At 38.4% G+C, this 24,217-nt stretch overlaps 2 protein-coding genes across 2 annotated transcripts in view; one reads left to right on the top strand and one right to left on the bottom strand.

The window, feature by feature from the left end:
• LOC307162910 (uncharacterized protein) overlaps positions 1-24,217 on the bottom strand; it is a 53,474-nt gene that overhangs the window by 24,550 nt on the left and 4,707 nt on the right. The window lies entirely within an intron of this gene.
• On the top strand, positions 27-18,056 carry ft1 (alpha(1,3)fucosyltransferase gene 1). The gene is made up of 3 exons (XM_079878661.1): positions 27-78; positions 6,411-11,123; positions 16,532-18,056. Exon 2 carries the CDS (start codon positions 6,427-6,429, stop codon positions 7,618-7,620), a length of 1,194 nt encoding a protein of 397 aa, XP_079734787.1. The 5' UTR covers positions 27-78; positions 6,411-6,426; the 3' UTR covers positions 7,621-11,123; positions 16,532-18,056.

Genomic DNA, 24,217 nt, shown 5'->3' with positions numbered 1-24,217 from the left:
TCACCAGACCAGTGTGGCAAGTGACTCTCAGGAAGGACCATGCCTAACCAACACGTATCATTCTGAAAGTCTCGACAGGTAAGTCAGCGTATTTTTTTCTGCTGAGATAGCTATGTATGTGCATATATGTGTAAAGAATACTATATTGTAAAAAAATATATAATAATTAATGGATGAGAACAAGGAAGTTGTCAAAGAATATTTAAAAAATAAAATAAAATTACCATGCAGATGAATTACTTAATCCGTTTCATAATGAAATAGAAACGTATAAGAACAGCATATTTTTAAGGTTATTTCTTTTAGGCTATACATCAAACTAACCTTTACGAAACAAAAAATAAATAAGTAAATAAAAAAAAATAAAAAAAATGAAACATGACTGATACATACAATTGCTGTCATTTTAATGGGGTTTATATAACATATCTTAAACCATTATGTCTGTTTGTAAAAACTGTTAAAACCTTAAAGGGCACATGACATGGATTTTTTATAATTATTATTTCAATAGGTCCCTTGAGGTTCACAGATAACGTAGACTATAGGCTATGCTGTCTAATCGTGATTACATCTAACCTAAAAGTTTGTTGTGTGTATATATGATTATATTATCTTTTTTTATTTTATTTAGGCTATATATAGACCTATTGTATGTATGCGAGTATATACACACATATATATTTATACACATTAGGGATGTGACGGTAAGGACATTTTCCCACAGGTTAATCGACATGTACGGAGGAGGGGTTTGGGCTCCCTCTTTTGCACCTTGCTTTTAAATCAGCCGCACGGGCATTCATAATGGTGCGGACTGGAGCAGAGCGAGCGTTTTCAATGAATGAACTGAAAACACTTGCTCTGCTCCGCGCCATGTGGACACGCACCTTTATAGTCAATTCGGAGAAACTCTTTCCAGGTTTGGTTTCACAGGTAGCCTAAATGCAATTTAGAATCTGTCAAAATGACGGAAATCACTTTGAAATAGTATCACGTAATGCTGAAGTTAATGCACATTTTTGATTAACGCAAGTTACATAATACAGATATATTACAACAGTGATATTTAACCCGTCCGTTATTGCTGTGGAAAGACTCGCGCTTTTGGGGTTATTTGGTCTGTTGAAATACCTTGCTGATGCTTAAATTACACTTTTAAATTTCCTTTTAATGTTCGATGGTTGAAGGGTGGGTAGATTAATGTCATCTCATTGTGACACTTTTTTAACGTATTGCGTTCATAGAGCGAGCCTTTTCACTGATTGTTTACATTTAGGGAAGTTACACCCATAAATATAGCGCAAAGCGTCATGGGGCGTAGGAATAAGGTGGATAGTTAACAAATAGTTACAAGAGCTATGTTACTTTTTCATAAGGCCAAGCACAAGTTAGAAAAAGCTTTGAAATATGGACCTTCTTGAATTACTGGCTAATCAATTGGTTTCCCCAAGTGTAAAATGTGTTCTGCTAATGACAGAAATGAAGAAAAGCCTGTCTTTCCAAGAGATGACATGACACTTCAACGGCCCAATGTTCAAAACAAAAAGCCCTTGCAACCAGTATCAACACCCACTCGCTATTTTAAATGAGTACATGTTTTGAGTCAAGTTGGGTCAACTTAATAAGGCAACTCATCACAAGCTTTTTTGAGTAAACTCCACAAACAGGGACTAAAGTCTACGCAACTCAAAAGATTATGTTAAAATCATAAGTTGCCACTACATAAATAGTCATGTTTACCTAATGATTTACAGAACAAAGTATTTTTAGTTGGCTGAACACAAATGGGCCTATTACAGGTGAAACTCGAAAAAATTGAATAACGTGCACAAGTTTGTGTATTTCAGTAATTCAAATTAAAAGGTGAAACTAATATATTTAGTTTAAATAGGCTAACTATATACATATGCATGATTATACTTTTCAGAGGGCTGACATTTCTGTATTTAAAAAACTTTTTTTATTGATTTCATGTAATAGCCTATTCTAATTTTCTGAGATTTTGAATTTGGGGTTTTCATAAGCTGTAAGGCATAATCATCAAAATTATAACTTTTGCACGATATTCTAATTTTTCGAGTTTCACCTGTATCTCTAGGCCTATCTTGATTAATTATATATTATTCAAGTAGTTTAAGAAGAGACAGACCATAACATGAGTCAGATAACTTTTTTTATTTTTATTTAAACAGTTTGTGCCCGATGCACAACAATGACATTTACCAACACCAAGTCTTAAATTTGTTAACTCAATGCATGGTACATACCAATGCATGTTAAAGAACATTAGCCAGAAGGTTTAGTTCACCCAAAAATGAAAAGCCAGTCATCATTTATTTACCCTTAAATTGAACACAAAAGAAGGTATTTTGAAGAATGCTGGTGACCAAACAGTTGACGTTAGCCTTAAAATACTACGGCAGTCAATGGCTACTGTACACTATTTAGTTGGTAACATTCTTCACAATAACTTCTTTTGTGTTCAGCAGTAGAAAGAAACTCATACAGGTTTGGAACAACTAGAGGGTGAGTAAATGATGACAGAATTTTCATTTATGGTTGAACTATCCCTTTAAAGCAAAGGCTGAAACCAATTAATACTTAACAACATTAATCAATACATTGACATAGAGCAGTATTGCTTTTTTTAGTCATTAAAGAAACAGTGTCCAGTGGAGGAATGTCATTCAAATGTTGCCATGACATTTGCAAAATGGCTTTGTCCATTTAGCAAAATTTAAACTTCAGTGACAGCACTCTTGCAGAGAAGGTACCACCAAGATCCATCTTCTGAATTACTTGAAAAGTATACTTCAGTTCTTTTGGATCTTTGTTATGGACCGATCGCTCTTTTACATACAGTGGCATCAAAAAAGATGTAAAATCATAAAATGTGTCTACATAACAAAACACGCACTAGTTCCCAATTGACACTGAATGAAAAACAGACATTATAGATATTATTATGAAGTTTATGATATTGATAACTGATATTATGAAGTTATTTACTGACTATTTTCCTCTCTATATGTGTTCATTCAAAGTAGAATCTCATGGCTGATTATAAAACAACTGTTATTTGGTTATTACTTAACCTCTGAAATACCGCAAAACGCCACTGGTTCCTGCATGTCTTGAGACACTATTTTGAATGAATGCAAAAAGGCCTTGAAAACACGTCAAATGTTCCTTTTTTAACAATATTTCTTTCAGCTAATTATTGTAATTAACAGTGTTTTGAAATTTCAAAACGGATTTCTACATCAAAAATGTCTAATATAGCATATCAATTATTACTTAAATCATTCATTCATTAATTTTAAATTAAAAAATGATCCACAATAAAAACTATTACTTTTAAACTACATAACATTCTGCCAAAATTTCATTTTGGAATGCAGGGAGTCACCACGAGAAGAAAAAAAAAAACGTGCTGTGTATTTTGAGCTATTTGAGTTGCCGTAGTTTGCTGTAGTTCTAGGCAGTGATGGGTAATGTAGTTTTCCAGAGAGCGCCGGCGGTAACAAACAGCATGTACAAGCGATACAGTAAACAACACAAAGAACAACATTCCCGTCAGTGTGTCGTTAATAGATACCAGCAGTGACTCTGCAGAAACGCTGGATTGAATTCGCCTTATTCACCTCAAACGTTCCACCGAGCCTGAGGGGTACACTGACCACTTCCGGGAGTTCTCACAACGCGATTTATCTCAGTGCAATGGCGCCTCACGGCTGTGTTCCCCAATGTAAAAAAAATATATTGCATTACAATAAGTGTGTTGGGATTGTCAAAACATTTTTAGTAACTAAACTGAATTTTATTAGGTTTAGTGACAACATGTTACAATGTTTACATGGTAGCCTACAATTTCTGGTAAGCTACGCTTTTTTATTATTTCAATTCAATTCAATTATTGTGATTTGATTTAATATTGACTCATTTGGATAAATATTAGGTACTCAAGATAGGCATTACATTTTCTAAAGAAAAAAACAACTCCCCTAATGCTGTAAACATACAGAGAGCCATATCAGCTGGCAGTATTATTTAAGGTTAAAATAACTCAAATTAAATATAATGCGTTTTTTTATTATAATAACAACTTTATTTAATGATATAAGTACAAATATAATAATATGTAATATAGTAGGCCTACACATATTTAGCAAAATACTCTCTATAGCTCTTTTTTTCTAGCCAACTAACGTGCTATAGCCTCGACAATGGATAATACACATCAGAAGGCATCCTGGTCGTAATTTTAAGGTTAGTTTTATTATATGTCTGGAGCTGCTGAATCTTCCATAGAAGATCGTATGCGTCGGAGTCAAACTTCCGGGTTTGTGTACCCCTCAACGGTGTTCGAGTTTTCAAAATGGCCGCCAGGTGAATAAGGCAAATAGGCAGGACACCGCTAGTTAACATTAGCAGTGGCAAGCACCCAAAAGTGCGCGAAATCGGCATATTGGTAAATTAGATCAGGCCATCAGTTTGGGAAGAGCACAATATACATCATATATGACAAATAACCAACAGTCGATTATAAACATGTTTAATACCAGTGATTCTGCAGAAACGCTGAATTGAACGCAGCACTTCGCTACCGACTTCTCACCAGCAGCAGCAGACACCCAACCGTGAAGTCTCAAACTGCGCATGCATGCGTTCAGGGTTCAAACTACACACGCGCTAACAAAAAAACGCGACCTTCAATGAAAACTAAGCAGATTTAGTCCGAACAACAAAACATTGTACGTTTTCAACATTCAAGAAGCGAATTTGTTGAATCAACTTAATTCCAATATAAATATTTCAGTTCATTTTACTGTTTTATGTTTATTTGGAGAACTTTTCATTTGTTGGCTTTCTTTCAACAAATGTTTCTTTGCGAACTCTCCATTAGTATGGAAGCTTGTTTCTGCCACAGAATAAAACATTGCAAGAAAATTTAGACTTTTTATGTCACAATTCCGAGTTTAAATCTCGCAGTTCTAACTTTATTTCTCAGAATTGTGACTGAGATATAAAGTCAGAATTGTGTGTTATAAAGTCAGAAATAAACTCACAATTCTGACTTTATAACACGCAACTGAGACTTTATATCACGCAGTTCTGACTTTTTAACACACAATTGCGACTTTATATCACACAATTCTTTTTATCTCAGAATTGCGTGATAAAAGTTGCAATTGCGAGTTATAAAGTCAGAATGGTGAGTTCTTAGTTGAAAACGGTGTCATGTAAACCTCCCCCAGTCCGTTTTTGTTTAAAAAGCATATTTTTCTCTTTGTTCCGGCCTTCCATCCACACTGAGGGGTCGTTTAAACGACACATATAAACATAAAACAACATTTACATGACAACACCGTTTTGGGGGAGTGAAAATGCAAACTTTTGAAAATGAGTTTCAAAGTATTTTGAAAAAATATACTCAAAAGTTTTTGAAAATGACAGTGTTATCGTCTCCATGTAAACAAAAAAAAGTGCATTTGTGTAAACGGTGACGTCGTGCACATGCGTACTTGTTCAGTCTATAGGCATGTAGTGTTTCTTTACGGATGCGTAAATGTGAACAGGGATCATTTTGACAACATTGCGGTCTGCCTTGACTCTGGAGTTGTAGCTAGAAACAAGCTGGAAGTTTGACCAGGTGTATCTCGGGAAGGAAGCCAAGTTAGGACTCCATACTCTGGGCGGGGGGGGGTGTCTCCTAGTGGGGCCACCACGTCAGGAGTATGGAGCCTTAAGTCGGCTTGACTCTGGAGTTATGCCCGGTCAAATGTGGAACTGATTGGTATGCAATAAAAAATACCAAATATCAGGGAAGTTACAGATCACTGGATTGGTTAAAATAATGAGCATCTGATGTGCTCTTTTTTTTATTTCACTTTAGTGTTGAAATTGGGCTTAAATTGTACACTTGCCCTATAGCCTCATTAAGGGTATGGGTTAGTGGTGGGGTTAGGCATTTGTTATGTTGGAGCTTATAGTTCAAGTAAAGTTAGGGTTAGTGGCTGGGGTGGGGGGGGGGGTGCTGTTTTTGGCACTTGATTAAATAAATGCTTTGTTTATAATGAGGAGGATGCTTTAAGCTATGAAACTTACATGTCAAAAGATCAAGGAAACATGCGATTTTTCATGTCATGAACCTTAAATTATATTAAAAGAGACTTTTTATTATTAAGACACAAACCAGATATTAAAATGCTAAATAACATTCCACAGGCATACAAGGAAGAGTAAAATATAATAAATATTTTCACTATAAATAAACATTGTACTTACAGACAGACTGGAACATTTTCCCATAAAAAAAACAGATGACCATTTATGTATTTTAAAGCTTATTTTATGATATTTTAAGCCAATTATTGATGCATTCTCTATCTTCTTCCCTGCATTAGTGAATGTCAACATAAAATGACGTCAACAACAACTGCTTCAAAAACCACTCGGAGCATTATAATTGCCTTGTTTTTGTTGGCATGTTTTATGTTCTATTTGTTCTACCTCACACCACCGGAATTCAAATATTCAACCATAAACTTGTTCAAATGCCCTGCTGATCAAGGCCAGATAAATAACATCAGCACAAAAACATGCCTCAGTGTTCTTAAGAAGCAGAACCTCACATGCACTGTGAATATCAATGTGGATAAACCCCTGATGACAACATCTGTATCAAAACCCTTGTCTAGTGCCGAGAAAGAAGAACCAGAAACCATTATATTGATCTGGATGTGGCCTTTTGGTGTTAGTTTTGGCTTAGGACCCTGCAGTTCGGCTTTCAATATCCATGGCTGTCGTTTAACAGATGACAGAAATCTGTTTAACCAAGCACACGGGGTTATGTTTCATCATAGAGATATCAGTGGGGATTTATCCAACATGCCGAAACTTCCACGACCTGCCCTCCAGAAGTGGATATGGTGGAATATGGAGTCTCCAACTAATTCAGCTTCACATCCCCTGCTAAAGGATCTGTTTAATCTGACTTCAAGTTACCGGCGGGATTCAGATATTCCAGTGCCTTACGGTTGGCTCACAGAGGCCACAGAGGAAGAGAAAATATATACTATCCCAAAGAAGGATAAATTAGTTTGCTGGGTAGTAAGTCACTATAATCCAAGCTTTAGGCGTTCACAATACTATAATGAGTTAGTGAAATACATTCATGTGGAAGGCCATGGAGGACAATTCAACAAACGAATTAATAATGATGATTATATGAATTTGATGATCAGTTGCAAATTCTACTTGTCGTTTGAGAATTCCATTCATAGAGACTACATGACTGAGAAGCTGTTCAACCCTCTTGCGATTGGTACCGTTCCTATCGTTATTGGCCCACCGAGAGAGAACTATGAGCAGTTCATACCAAGTGAAGCCTTCATCCATGTGGATGACTTTCCATCCCCAAAAGAACTGGCTGATCATCTGAAACTAATGGACCAAAACGACGACCTGTACAGGCAGTACTTCACCTGGAGAGAGCATTTTGTTTCAAAGGGAACATCATTCGGTCTTGCCCATGCCTGTCGGATTTGTGATCATGTTAGAAGGAATAAGCAATACAGTGTGGTCAAAGATATCAACAGCTGGTACTGGGGTTAGAGGGGCATTTTAAGACAATGCTGACTGACCAGCGGCGACAAGTCATGAGTAAATAAACGTTAAATTTACCATTACGTACACAAACCATTATAAATTAATGGAACATTATGTTCTTTTATACCTGTTTGGGGCAGGGGTTAAAATGGTTCAAAAAACAAAATCAAATTTTTTAATGGGTTTTTTTCTGCACAATATAATAAATATTCTGCTTGTACTATGGTTATGTTTTATTTCAAGACATTTGTCAGGTTTTTGTCCTTAAAATGCTCTTGTGTGTAATCATTTCTTATGTATCTCATCCCAAGTTTCCGTTGCTAATTCCAAAATGTAATTTTAGAGCTAATGCAATTATTGGAGAGAGATTGATAGACTGCTTAATCATGTGGGAATTATACGCACTGTAAAAAAACTTTTGAAATTTATTGTATTAAAAAAAAAACGTCTATGTGGTCGCCTGAACTTTACCGTAAAAAAAAAAAACAGTACTGTGTAAAAAAAAAAAGGCTGCTGTGGCTGCCACCAAATTGCCTAGTGATTCGACATTGTTACCCTCCACAGTTGATTTTTACTCCCAATTGACGGGTGTTATTAGCTGTCATGGTCACACACAGGGTTTTTTTAAATTGTTTTTTATTACCTTGTATGTCCAAGACTCAGTTTTCATGAAACTTTTTTTTTTTTTTTTTTTTTTACCAAAATTCGTCCAAAATCTCATGTTATAAAAGATGAATTGCTATGCACAGGCTATTTAAGACTATATTGACTGATTAGATTAGTCTGGCTATCACCAGACCGGGCTCAATCTTTTAAGATTGAACATTAGTCTGGGGAGTCTGCTATGTATTTTCTACTGCACAAGAGCTGTGATCAATGGGCATAGTTCAAATGATTCTGTACGCAATTGGATAGTCCTTCAACCAATCAGACCAACAATCCAGGTGGCGTACTTTGCAGCGAAAACTCCTAAAGGTGACCTATTTCGTTCTCAAAAAGGTGAATTTTTCGAGTTTGCATCTATGAAATATCTGACAGACGAGATGGCGTTTAATAAACTGAAACAGCTTACTGATACCAGTTTTCTTCCCCCAGATTCACACTGGCTGCTCTTGCTGCTTCTGTCACTTCCTAAAACGTTTACTAAGGCCGTTTCTCAATAGGCTCGTTTGAGATGCGCCTCACCGGTTGCCACTCTGGATTAAGAATAATGTGAAGACTGGAGAGAAAGAGAATTATCTTGGGTAACATCTGAAAAAACATGATTGACAGACTAAACACAGTTTAGAAGCCAAGTGGTTCAAGTTCCGTTTGAAACTATTGTGAAATGAAGGTCTTTCTCGTAAAACTGGTTTGTACAGTAAGAGAACCTGCCCATTGTACATTTTGTCAGGGTACTGGTACTGTATGTTCCAGTCCATACAACACAATGAAGTGCTAAACAAAAACAGAACAAAACAGAAACGTGTCATATCGGGATGACAACCTTTATTAAACACGAACCATGAATCATAGGACCAATTAGGGATGATTTCTTAAAACTAATCTTTTTTGGATGTTCTCTCTCTAATTAAATGTAATCAGGAGTGACCAGAATTTTTTTTTACCACATGAATCATATTACCCAATTTCACATCATTACAAATTATCACATACAGTGGCCACAAAAAGTATGAAGCCACAATTATAAAATATATGTGCAGAGGGCCCAATTGTTTTCCTAAGGATTATTTAGGGCCCATGCCCTGAAAGGAATTTGATATACTCCTCCTAGGCAATTCATAATTGCCACCAAACCCGGTCAGCATGAAGCCAATACATTGATGATGCTAAATTGAGGACGGCTTTTTGATATCTCAAACAGTTTGGCCATGGCTTTGAAACGAATTTATGGCAAAAAAAAAAGGGAAACAGGAAGTGTTACAACTTCTGCATACGTTGGCTGCGTCCGAAACCGTATACTCACAGAGTAGGTAGTACTTAGCCTACTTAACGAGCGCTAAAAGAGCAGGTACTTTATAGCCTGATCTCGTTAAGTATGAATGGACAAGCGCAACAACTTAAAAGATATGAGCGACAGGTTTAATTCATCTATCTGTAAATATTTTGATATTGATGAAACTTGCTCATTTTGTGGTCTTGTTGAAGAAACAGCTGCCCATTTATTTTGTGATTGTGGTATAACCAATAAAGTATGGTTTGACTGAAGTTCTTATATTTTTAATGTGACCTATAGTTTTATCCTTAAAGATGTTATTTTTTATTACGAAACCTTGAAATCGGCATCTCTTGAATATGTTTTTAATGTCTTCATTTTATATGCAAAAATGTTGGCCCACAAGCAGAAGTCGCTTAAATCTCCATTGTTTTCCTCTTTTTCTTGTTGAATTTAATTCTCGTTTTATCCCTCAGGCTTACAATTAGCAAACAAACAATGCATTTCCTTTATGTATTATGATGAATTATTCAAAGATATTTAACCTTGTCATTGTGCTTTTTTCTTGTGTATTCTTATATTATGATGTAGCCTACACAAACCCATGATATTTATGTTTGCTTTTTGTTGTCATGATTGTTCATTGTTGAAAGATACAACCATGGTTTATTTCCCTGATCTTTATGTGACTACAAGTTCTGCAATATCAAAATGATATGAGCAACAGGTGCACTAACATTATTATTGTTCTGTAAAGTTGTTTATGTTTTTACTGTATTTTATTTATTTATTTATTTTACAGAATTATTCTGGCAACAACAGCTGCCAGTTATATTTTTAGAAAACATGATTTTTCTTACAGTGCTAACAACCGAATATTATGTTAGCAGTAGAAATAAGAAGTGTTGTTTTATAGAATTGCTGTGATCCTTAACGTTTCAACATTTACTAGATTAAGAACTGTAAATCTAATTTCCTCTTGTTTTTGATTGCCCTGACTGCAACTACCCAGTGTCAGAGGGGTATGCAGCCAGCAACAATCAATTCAATGGTTATTTAAAGTACCGGGATTTTTCAGCCACACTTTAGAGCGCTGCTTATTGTGCTCCACGGCTGTAACACAAGTGCCTGATGGACGCTATGACCAAAGCTTGCGCGTGTTAAATTTGACATGTATATGTGCAAGCCTCCAAGCACAGACGTCACACTGTAAATCCTACCTGTCGCCTTTCACCGTCCACTTATTTAGCTGCTGCCGCCCTCTTTCATTTTCTATATTTAGCCCCCGACTGGTCCGACAGCTTTTTTGCTTTATCCATCTTTTTCGACTCGTACCTGCTCTCTCAGCGCTCACGGCGCCCCCGCCCGCTCGCGATCGCAAGCAGCTGATTTTAAATTCTAAAGCATGGCCGTTTTTTTATGTTGATTTTTTTAACGAGATTTGTCGTCCAATGTTTGCATTATTTGGTACAAAGTGCAAATAAAATGTTTAATGGTAAACTCATGTTTCCTTGCTGTTTAGCCTACCTGATAATAAAATATGAGGGCCTTGATTGGTTCTGTAAAGCGCTATGTTATATTTTTAAAGTCCAACTGAAATCAAAATTGACCCTATTTATTTTGTTAGAGCATATTACTAGTCTTGTGGTGAAAAATTAATCCGTGCAAGTTAATACACAGAAAAAAATTGTTTGCCGTCGTAATCTTTAATAAAAGTCTTGTAGATCATTCTGGTGAATGATCGCGTTTGCATACTGTATGGACACTATGAGTCACCGTACTGGAGGAAGCGCGCATGCGCATTAGTTCTGCCTGCGCTCGTGTGATTCCCCCGCGGAGTTTAAGTTGCTAGTTTAGCATGTTGCCTGTGGCCGTATAAGTTGATTGTATGCAACAGAGGTTTATTTAATAAACATATCTGGCTTGGATTCATGGACTCCTCACTCATCTCTACATGGTGTCAGAAGATGAAACGGATCTATCGTCTGTGAGTTTCACGTGCTTTGTTTTCTGTCTCGAGCGGAGAAAACTACTGACGTCGTTAAAGTTACGACTAAGACGTGATGGCGGATGGATTTCGTAGACCAGACCCCCTCGTTTTCGACGGGAACCTCGCCGAGAATTGGCGGATTTTTGAACAAGAATATGATATCTTCATAGCAGCGGCGCACTCTGACAAGCCTGCCAAAACAAAGGCATATATCCTCCTCAATCTCGCTGGAGCGGAGGCCATCGAACGGGAGCGTTCATTTGTTTACGCAGCAGAGGTGAGGGCGCCAGGTGAAGAGGGAGTCGTTGTCGTTCCAGCTGAGTCTAGAGAAGACCCCGAGTGCCTGAAACGAAAATTCCGGGAGGTATGTAACCCTCAACACAACAAAACTATGGAAAGACACAAGTTTCATTCACGAAATCAAAAGCAAGGTGAAAATATTGAATCCTACATCAGTGACTTGAGGATCAAAGCTAACAGTTGTCACTTTGGAAACCTGACAGATGAACTTATATGTGACAGAATAGTATGTGGCATCAGAAATGACAGTATAAGAAAGGCTTTGCTACGTGACAGCGAATTAACTCTAACAAAAGCTATCACAATCTGCCGCATATATGAGATGACGGAGGAAAGTAATAGGACGCTTGCCATGCCCCAAACAGCCACCACTGTCGACGCAATTCAGCCAAATTCCAGCGGGCGGCACCAGAGGTCAAAATATAAACCTCAAGCAGGCAAATACGAGACAAAATCCATTACAAATTGCAGCAATTGTGGAAGTAGCCATACGGCGCAGAGAGACAAGTGTCCTGCTTTTGGCCAGCAATGCCATAACTGTAAAAAATTCAATCATTACAAAAAATGCTGTAAGTCCATGTCACACCGCCAAGGCTATGAAAAGAAAAGCTATGCAAAGCACAACGACTACAGAAAATCTGTACACCAGTTAGAACTGGAAAAGTCAGACAACAGCACCTGTGATGACACTTTTTATGTGGATGGTGTCGAACTTGACGACAAGTGCGTGAATTCCATTACTCCTCAAACAGAAGGAAAGAATGAAGGATTTGTTACACTGCACATACATAACAAGCCCTTTGAAATGAAAGTAGATACAGGTGCTAAGTGTAACGTGATGTCAAAAGATGCCTTTCAACAGCTTGCTGACGGTGAGCGACCAGTGAAATGCAGCAAAGACACTAACTTAGTGGCTTATGGAGGCAGCAAAATAGAGACTAACGGAATTGTCACACTGCCTTGCTGTTTAGATGGACAGCAACACACACTACCTTTTTTCCTTGTGGACCGAGATGTAGTGCCACTACTGGGATTTCGTGCATGTGTGCGCTTAGGAATTGTCACAATGAGCCCCCACGTTCATCAGGTCAACACTGAGAGCGATGCCGATTTCACTAAACAGATATTCGCACAATACAAAGATGTGTTCAGTGATGAGCTCGGAAAACTCCCTATCACATACTCTATGACACTAGATCCAACTGTACAACCGGTGGTTCGTCCAGCACACCGCATTCCAGTGGCAATGCAGACACGAGTCAAAGCTGAGCTTGACAGCATGCAGAATAAAGGTGTCATAACCACAGTTTCTGAACCTACAGACTGGGTTTCGTCTATGGTAGCAACGCACAAAAAAGACAAACAGGAAATCAGACTGTGTATCAATCCAAAAGACCTCAACACTGCTCTGAAGAGACCCCATTATCCAATGCGCAGCGTTGAGGAAGTTGCCACCCAGATGTCAGGTGCTACAGTGTTCTCTGTGTTAGATGCAAAGAGCTCATTCTGGCAAATATGTCTCGATGACAAGTCATCAATGCTGACCACCTTCAGCACACCTTTCGGGCGCTACAGATTCCTTCGCATGCCATTCGGCATAAGCTCAGCAAGCGAAGTTTTCCAGCGCTCGATGGAACAGCTGTTTGCAGGATATCCGTGTGCCATTATAGTAGACGATATCATCATAGGAGGTCGTGATGCCACTGAACATGATGCCAACCTAAAACAAGTGCTCGACCGGGCCCGAGAGATAAACCTTAGGCTGAACCGTCTCAAATGCAAGTTTCGCCTGGATCAGGTCTGTTATGTTGGCCACATATTTACAAAGGAGGGCCTCAAAGCCGACCCTGCCAAGACCGTGGCGATCACAAACATGCCAGTCCCTCAGGACGTCCCAGCTATGCAGCGATTCCTTGGCATGGTGAACTATCTTGGGAAGTTCATCCCAAACCTAAGCGAGATTGCAGCGCCTCTGAGACAGCTCACACACAAAGACACTGCGTGGTGCTGGTTTCCACAACATCAGCAGGCATTCGACCGTCTCAAGTCATGCTTATCCAGCGCACCAGTCTTATCCTACTACGATGTGAGAAAACCAGTTACACTGACCTGTGATGCGTCATGTTACGGACTTGGTGCTGCATGTTTACAGGAGGAGAGACCAGTCGCTTACGCATCTCGCACGCTCACTGACACAGAAACACGGTACGCTCAAATAGAAAAGGAGCTGTTGGCGGTCGTGTTTGCATGCACCAAATTTAAGGATTACGTATATGGAAAGCCCATTGTCATTGAAACCGACCACCAACCTCTGGTCACAATCCTAAAAAAGCCCATCCACACTGCTCCTGCCCGACTGCAAAGGATGTTACTACAATTACAAGCCTACGACATCACGCTCGTCTACAAGAAGGGTAAACACATGTACCTAGCTGACACCCTATCACGAGCTCCAAACAAAGCTGTCTCACAAAGCCCAGCGGCAAACAATACATTTGAGGTGATGTCCATCAGCTACATTTCAACTAACAGACTAGAGGAGCTCCGGACCCACACAGCACAGGATCAGGTGCTACAGACTCTCAGCACAATCATTCAACGAGGATGGCCTGACAAAGAACGCAGTGTCCACCCATCCATTCGTTCGTTCTTCCCTTACAGAGATGAGCTGGTGGTGGAAGAAGGAATAGTTGTCAAGGGTCATAAAGCAGTAATTCCGCACTCTCTGCACCGAGAATACATCAATATTGTACATAGAGGTCACCCAGGCTTAGAGTCAACCAGACGCAGGGCCAGGAGCACTGTTTTTTGGCCGTCAATGAACAAAGACATTGCAGAAGAACTGATATCATGCTCCGTCTGTAATAGCACCAGACCACATCAGCAAAAGGAACCTTTACAGCCACATCCAGTTCCAGTGCTGCCATGGTCTACAGTGGCTACCGACATGTTTGAGTGGCACGGACAACAGTACCACGTGCTGGTAGACTCGTACTCAGGGTGGTATGAAATCGACCTTCTCCGTGACACAACTTCAGCAGCTGTGATCACAAAGCTAAAAAGGCACTTTTCTGTCCATGGAACACCTCACACCCTCATCAGTGATAATGCGAGGCAATACACAAGCCAACGCTTCAAGGATTTCGCCGAGCAGTGGGACTTCACCCACATTACCAGCAGCCCGGGGTATCCACAGTCAAACGGACTGGCAGAGAGAGCAGTCCGCAGTGCCAAACTACTGATGGAAAAATCTCACAGAGATGGGACTGATGTGTATCTCAACCTGCTTAACATAAGGAACATTCCCCGTGACCAAGCATTGGGCTCGCCTGCGGAACGTCTTATGTCACGACAGACACGCTCGACTCTTCCTGTCAGCACCAGACTGCTGGAGCCAGCCCCAAAGAACACAAAGCGGGTCAATGCCCAACTCAAAAATAAAAGACTCATTCAAAAGCGCTACTATGATGAATCAAGCCGCCCACTACAGCCGCTTGCAGAGGGACAGGTCGTTAGGATGCAGACCATCAAGGGACACGACAACTTGGGCACCGTGAAGGAAGTGTGCGAGGAACCACGCTCCTACATCATCGAGTCCAACGGAGGGACCTACAGGAGAAATCGCCGCCACATCCTCCCCGTCGCTGAGCCACCACCACGACAGGTCGACCCTGCAGACCTTGATTGTCAGTATGCCGATCCAGTTGCACCAGTCAGTTCCCCATACACACCACACACACCTCGAGAGACCCAGGTATCACCTAGGCCCACCAGTGTGCAGCAGAGGCCTGCTGTTCAGTCTCCAACGAAGGTAACACCAGGTAACACACTGTACGTGACACGCTCGGGTCGCGTCTGTAGGCCTAATCCAAAGTATGAACAATGAATATTTTGCTGTCATGGACTGCAAACCAAAGACATTTAAAGAAGAAAAAAAAATTATATATAATTCTGCAGTAGGCTCCATGGGACTCTATAGTTCTGGCCATAGCCATGTTGTGAAAAAAAAAAAAAAGAAAAGAAAATGTGTTCTAGTGAAAATGTTTTCAGTTACCACTCGTCAATGCACTGAATTCACATTTGAATGTTGAAATGTTTTGAATGTTAAAAGTACTATTTCATAACATACAAAATTGAACTGTCATAGTGTTGTAAGTTAATGCCTAGCCTTTTATTCAGTTTGCCGTAGAAAGCTCAAACTAAAGAAAGGGGATGTAGATCATTCTGGTGAATGATCGCGTTTGCATACTGTATGGACACTATGAGTCACCGTACTGGAGGAAGCGCGCATGCGCATTAGTTCTGCCTGCGCTCGTGTGATTCCCCCGCGGAGTTTAAGTTGCTAGTTTAGCATGTTGCCTGTGGCCGTATAAGTTGATTGTATGCAACAGAGGTTTATTTAATAAACATATCTGGCTTGGATTCATGGACTCCTCACTCATCTCTACAAGTCTGAAAAGTTACTTCCGGTCTGGAATGGCGTTCCTTCTCTGATGATGTAGGTTTGACGGCTTGGGTTGGAAAACGCTTAACCACTCCCCTCAAACCGTTAGTCTGTTATGAGCAGAGATGGAGAGGAGGAGCGCTAGAGTAAAACCCTGCCCTCTGTTCAATATTCCGTTTCACTGGGAAATACGTCACAACACTGGAGAAAAGTCGTTTGCAACTTCCGGTTCACGCGGACTTTAAAGATTCCTGTTTTCTAATAAGTTCTAATATGTAGACCACGAGGCTGAATCCAGCTTCTTATTCTTCTTATTCCACCTTAAAGCCAAGGGAACTGAAACGAACAAAATATAATTCGATAACATGGTTATTAAAATTGTAAACAAACTAATTCAAAAATAATATTAAAAACAAAACATAGGCTATATAAAGTTTTTCCCAATTCTGAAATTTACATTTGTTGTTATCAGAGCGTGGCCGTTCGATGACGTCACTGGCATGGTACCACTGTACCACTGTAGGCTATATGTTCGGCTACTCTACTGCTAGCATACTCTGACTGAAGAACTGACTGATTTTGACAGTATGGACAGAGAACTGTTCAAGTTAACACTAAAAACAGCATTTAAGTAAGAAATTTAACCATCAAATGAAATAATAAAACCGCATACTGCTATTCTTCACTAGATTGCTGTCACTTTAAGAACTACAGTAATGCAGGGATCTAGAATACACGATTTCTTACAGATGTTTACATTCACTTAAGACAGAGCCAACTGTTTATGTGAACCTTGTGTTTTTGACACTTTAAATGCAATAAGACGATAAAGAGAATTTAGTTTAGTGCACGCGCTGTGACAGCTGGCTTTCTGTGCATTGCGTTTAAGGTGATGATACACAGGGCAACTTTTTGAGCAATGTTGATGGGCAATCTTACCGAGCGATTGTTCCTTGGGCACTTTCACATTGAAAATGGGCAATACATATCTGGATAATTTAGATGGGTCGTGGGCCCTGTGTCTCATCTGGTTGCCCGTTGACGGCAACATTTTCCAGCAACATTGCTCAAAAAGTTGCCCTGTGTATCATCACCTTTAGGCGTGTGCGCTCGTCAAATTTAAACTGGCAAGGCGCGCCACACATTTTCACAGTTTGAAAGCGGCTGAAATCACACTAACAAGTATCTTGCGGGTGTCGTCGATGGATATTGGAGGTGATGCATCGCCATCGGAGGTGTTATATTCGCTTGTTGGACAGATCACAATTTTTGAACATGCTCTTGAGATGCCATTTTGCTGCATTTAGCCTACCATGCCAGTGACATCACGGACCGTTATGAAGCCTTGAACTTGACATTACACAATGCAAAAAGAACCGCCTATCATACATTCAGCCCATTTCGCGGTGCTGTTTCTCAGCCGCCTCAGAGGGTGCGTTAAAGTGGACATAAGCCCATTATAGTAGAGATACTCTTCTAACGAAATACAAACTCTAAGCAATTTTTACTGTGGAATTGTGTTTTTAGGAAGCTTTGAACTTGACACAATACACAATGAGCATTTCTGCTATTGCATTTTCTGCACATTAGCCAATTAATATTGGCTATAGATCGACATAACATCTGTTTTAGTAAAAAAAAAAAAGGTTTTATTTTATTCCCATTGTACGCACAAAATACAATGGCTAGGGCTTGTAGGCTATTTGGTAGCCTATACTGTCTTATTTGTCACAGTCGGTTTGCTTTAAAATAAAATAAAACACACTTTCGGAGTGAGTTTATGTGTTACTATTTACATGTTACTGAAATACAGTGAATTATCATCATTTTGTAAAAAATCCCATCATTTTGTGTAAAATCCCATTTTGTGTTATCATCATTTTGTGTAAAATTTTTTTTCATTTCTGCTACCCATTGTCCCCTGCAATAGCATATAAATTGTAATATCCATATTATACTGCCCTCTGCAGCTCCACTGGAGACATTTCTGGCTGTGAAGTCTCTTATGCTTACCAAAGCATTTATGTGACCCTGGATCACAAAACCAGTCACATGTCTCACGGGTTTATTTGTGGCAATAGCCAACAATATATTGTATGGGTCAAAATTATCGATTTTTCTTTTAGGCCAAAATAATTAGGATATTGAGTAAAGATCATGTTCCATGAAGATATTTTGTAAATTTCCTACGGTAAATATATAAAACATTTATTTTTGTGAGTGAATGCTGCACAATCGTGAACATAAATGGACAACTTTAAAGGAGATTTTCTCAATGTCTTTTTTTGCACCCTCAGATTCCAGAGTTGTATCTCGGCCAAATATTGTCATATCCTAACAAACCATACATTAATGGAAAGTTTATTTATTCAGCTTTCAGATGATATATAAATCTCAATTTCAAGAAATTGACCCATGTGACTGGTTTTGTGGTCCAGGGTAACTTATTTGATAAAAGTACAGATTAAACAGATTATTTGTATATAAAGTACAAAGTATGAAATATTGTAAAATATTACTACAATTAAAAATATTTTATATTTTAATGTATTTCAGATGTAATTCAATTGCAATTCCAGTGCAATTCCTTGCAAAGCTCCATTACTGCATTTTCAGTGTCACATGATCCTTCAGAAATCATTCTAATATGCTGATTTGCTGCTCAAGAAACATTTCTAAATATTTTTGCAGTTGAAAACAGTTGTCCAGCTTATTATATGGGTAACATGGGGGGAAATGCCCCCCTTAAGAACAATGTACATTTACTTTTAAACATATTTAGATATAAGTTTAGCATGTGCAGAATGATGATGCATCTGTCAATGTGTTATTTTAGGAAATAAATAGAAACATTTGCTAATTTAATTGTTAATTAAATTGTTTAATTGTAGAACAAAATGTAAAATTATTCAAAGAGGCCATCTTCCCCCATAACTGGGGCAAACTTTTACAGAATGTATAAATGGCTTTGATATAATTCTTATTAATATTTATATATATTTTAAAGATTAAAAAATTGGCCTATGTCATAATAGCAACATTATAAATGCAAATTAAAGGTCTAAGGGTCTTACCCCGGGAGGCATCTTACTCTGACTTACCCCATGTGTAAATCATTTTTGTCTTCAATTTGAAAGAAAAATATCTATTTTTTAAGAACTTATGTAACAATGTTACAGTCTTTACCGTCACTTATGATCAATTTAATGTACCAAATTCATTTTAATATGTGACCCTGGATCACAAAACCAGTCACAAGTAGCACAGGTATATTTGTGGAAATAGCCAACAATACATTGTATGGGTCAAAATTATTGATTTTTCTTTTATGCCAAAAATCATAGATTCCATGAAGATTTCCTACCGTAATAACATAAAACATTTATTTTTGTGAGTGAATGCAGCACAATCACGAACATAAATTTACAACTTTAAAGACGATTTTCTCAATGTTTCGATTTTTTTGCACCCTCAGATTCCAGATGGCCAAATATTGTCCTATCCATCAATGGAAAGCTTTCAGATTTATTCAGCTTTCAGATGATGTATAAATCTCAATTTCAAAAAATTGACCCATGTGACTGGTTTTGTGGTCCAGGCAAACATTTCACAGGAAATACTATATCTCTTGACAGCAATTAGATGTTAATTTAAGTTAATTAATACATTATTTGCTGACAATTGCCAAAGACCCATAACTCAAATTTTAAAGCTGACGTTTCTTCACTGCTCGGTTACTTTACTGCATAGGCCTAAGCATGGATCCTGTTATTTACAGTTAAATAAAATATTACAAAGCCCATTTGGCTCATATCCTGTTGGTTTATCAACAAACAAAAAAAAAAAGGGAAAGAAAAATGTTGGGTTTTGTCATGGTGTATCTTGATGGGGAAAGACCAAGTTACTAAAACATTGAAGAGCAATCAGTGTGGAAATTTTTATTTAATTCCTAATTTTTTTATTGAATTTCAAAAATACAAAACAAATCAGTTGTTCTCGAAAACAAGGTTTATCCACATAAGGATGCAATAACTTACAATAAATAAAATAAAATGAAAATGAAAGGGCATCCGGACTCTGTTCTGCATAACCGCTCTGTTATTTTAGTTCATCATTGAAATGTTTTATTAGCCTAATTTTCAGGCCATAAAAAGACAAAAAAAAAAGTGAACTATTAGTCGAAAATGGACTCATCTTAAAGGGTTATGTGATGATTGTGTAAATAGTCCAATTTTCTAGTTCACACTGACTTATGACCAGTTTAAACTGGTGCTTGTTTTGAAACATGGTAACTGGTTTCTCACTCGTGCAAACTTATGTTTCATGTCTTGGACTAGCAACAAGCTATAGCTGCCAGGACGGCTGTCATTTGTTCGTCTAACTTCCTCCTGCAGGGAGCAGTCGTGAGACGATTAGACGCTGCTTTTATGCAATCTGTTTTCCAGTATATAGTCTTGTTTACTGCAGTATGTTTCACATCTCAGAAGGTCAATCCAGTTCAGTCTATACTGCAGTGATTGATATCTCTGAATTGAAGTGTTTTTCCTTTCTTCTGTAAGGAAGTCACACTATCTACACCTGTTTTATTCCTTTAAATGTTTGTGACGAATGACTAAATAATCTTCAGATGTTTTATCCTTTATAACAAGCGAATAAAAGCTGCATATTTTATGTTTTTATAAATAATGTCTATATATATATATATATATATACATATATATATATATATATACACACAGTGCTATGCATAAGTTTAGACACCCATGCTAAAGTTGACTAAAAAGAGGAATAAAAAATCATCTTTTGGAAATTAAACTTAATGCCTTAATTAAAAAAATTAGGAAAAATCCAACCTTTAAAGACACCAATTTAGGCGGCGAGCTACATAGGCCTACCGTGCACCCCCCCCACCTCCCAACAAAACCATACTTTTTTAAAAGGTCTGGATGTGTAGAATATGAATCTGAATGTTAACATTGAAAATTTTGGGTTGCACTACCTGTTTTAGCCCTGTGAATAGGGAAACCCTAAAAAAACGATTTTAAGCAATTTTAACACATCGAGATTGTCCTAGTCAATCAGAACAGCTTTTAGGTGACCCAATACACACTCAAACTTAACATATGATGACTTAGGTCAAATACCTACCATGCTGCTTATTGGTAGGTGTCTAAAATTAACATAGGTAAGGCTTTATGTCGATATAATGAGCCCATTTCAAGGCCACGACCTAGATTCGCCTATCATGCACCCCAACCCCCTCCCCTGAAAAAAAATCATGCTTTTCTGAAAGGTCTGTATGTGTAGAATATGAATCTGAATGTTAACATTGACATTGTTGGGATACACTAACTGTTTTAGCCCTGTGAATAGGGAAACCCTAATAAACGATTTTAACACGTCGAGATTGGCCTAGTCAATCAGAACAGCTTTTAGGTGACCCAATACTCTTACTACACTAAATTGATAATTACTTTAAATAGTTGTTTTTAATTATTTTTAATTTAATATGGTTAAGGCCTTGTATGGATATAATCGATCAAGGACCATTTCCATAGCATCAGTTAATATGCTAACGTGCTAACATTCCAACCCTCATTACCCTTTCCATCGAAGTAATTTCATTGACAAATCAGAAACCTGTCTGGGTTGTTCATCCAATGACAAAATAAGATATTTTTTTAATTTTCATTAACAGTTTCCTCTGTGTCAGGCAGACTGTCCTGAAAGACTGTTCTTACTCACACAGACAGATACTCCAAGTCTGCATCCTCTGCCTATACAGCAAGAAATTTGTTTCACTGAATTGCTCGATGTTTGAATATTTTAGTTTACAATTTAATATAATTGACCCCTCTTACTACACTACATTGATGCTTACTTTAAATATTTGTTTTTAATTATTTTAGATTACATTTGATAGATTGATAGATATATACTTTATTCATCCCAAAGGGAAATTTTAGACGTCCAGTAGCTTATACACACACACACACACACACACACACACACACACACACACACACACACCTCACACACATAGATAATCTAGTCGGTTATGTAGTTGGTTTCTTCAACATAGTTGAACTGCTCAGTTATGCCTGAGTAAAGACATGAGTCAGTGGGCCAAGTGACTGCAGGTCCTTCAAGGCATAGGGTATGTCATGGGACAAAACCAAAGTCCAGATGCATTGTGCATGTCCCTGGTCTTGTATATAGACCACTCTTGCAATTATGGGCAAACGTAGATTCTGATGCAAGATTAGCCAGAATGAAAGAAATACGTGACAAGAGATTAGCTGAACCACTGGAATCTGCTCACAGAATGACTGTAACCTGTGAACTTATACCAGACACTATTACAGAAGGTGATGGATATCACAGAGAATGCTACCAAAGATTCACCATGAATCTCAAAAGACTCGACCAGAAGCCTGAACTATTAGCAGCAAGTTCAAGGCAAAGTCAGAGGGCCTCAACTGGTGACAAGGTGCTCTTCACACCTGACTGTATATTCTGCAACTCAATTACACGGAAGAAGGTACAAAAGAAAGGGATATGGACGAATGAGGGGTTAAGAGAGTTTGAGTGTGATGGGTGGAGAACAGTCCTCAAAGTTGCAGAACAAAAATTTGATGAAAATTTGCTTCGCAGAATTAGAGGAAAGGATCTATTTGCTACAGAAGCTAAATACCACAAATCCTGTAGAGTCCAATATACACAAAATTTAGAAAAATGGAGAAGTGCAAGCAAACAAATCCAACTAGTAGAAGCTCACGGTGAGGCATTTGGTGCTGAGGCAAGTTTGTGCATCCTAGATGAGCTATGTAGATTTTGGTCAGATCAGTCAATTTCATCATTTTGTTGCTGCCGATGATTTCCTTGTCAATAACTCGAGATACAGCACCAAATGTCTCACCGTGAGCTTCTACTATTTGGATTTGTTTGGCCTTGTTTTCTGTGCTTGCACTTCTCAATTTTTCTAAATTTTGTGTATATTGGACTCTACAGGATTTGTGGTACAGTGGGGCAAAAAAGTATTTAGTCAGCCACCAATTGTCCAAGTTCTCCCACTTAAAAAGATGAGAGAGGCCTGTAATTTTCATCATAGGTACACTTCAACTATGAGAGACAAAATGAGAAAAAAAATCCAGAAAATCACATAGTAGGATTTTTAATGAATTAATTGGTAAATTCCTCTGTAAAATAAGTATTTGGTCACCTACAAACAAGCAAGATTTCTGGTTCTCACAGACCTGTAACTTCTTCTTTAAGAGGCTCCTCTGTCCTCCACTCGTTACCTGTATTAATGGCACCTGTTTGAACTCGTTTTAAGTATAAAAGACACCTGTCCACAACCTCAAACAGTCACACTCCAAACTCCACTATGGCCAAGACCAAAGAGCTGTCAAAGGACACCAGAAACAAAATTGTAGACCTGCACCAGGCTGGGAAGACGGAATCTGCAATAGGTAAGCAGCTTGGTGTGAAGAAATCAACTGTGGGAGCAAATATTAGAAAATGGAAGACATACAAGACCACTGATAATCTCCCTCGATCTGGGGCTCCACGCAAGATCTCACCCCGTGGGGTCAAAATTATCACAAGAACGGTGAGCAAAAATTCCAGAACCACACGGGGGGACCTAGTGAATGACCTGCAGAGAGCTGGGACCAAAGTAACAAAGGCTACCATCAGTAACACACTACGCCGCCAGGGACTCAAATCCTGCAGTGCCAGACGTGTCCCCCTGCTTAAGCCAGTACATGTCCAGGCCAGTCTGAAGTTTGCTAGAGAGCATTTGGATGATCCAGAAGAGGATTGAGAGAATGTCATATGGTCAGATGAAACCAAAATAGAACTTTTTGGTAAAAACTCAAGTCGTGTTTGGAGGAGAAAGAACACCATACCTACTGTGAAGCATGGGGGTGGA

The sequence above is a fragment of the Squalius cephalus genome (genome assembly GCF_949319135.1).
Source record: "Squalius cephalus genome assembly, chromosome: 8".
Taxonomy (NCBI): domain Eukaryota; kingdom Metazoa; phylum Chordata; class Actinopteri; order Cypriniformes; family Leuciscidae; genus Squalius; species Squalius cephalus.
Note: the sequence above shows the minus strand (reverse complement) of the source record. Positions and strands in the feature narration are given on the sequence as shown.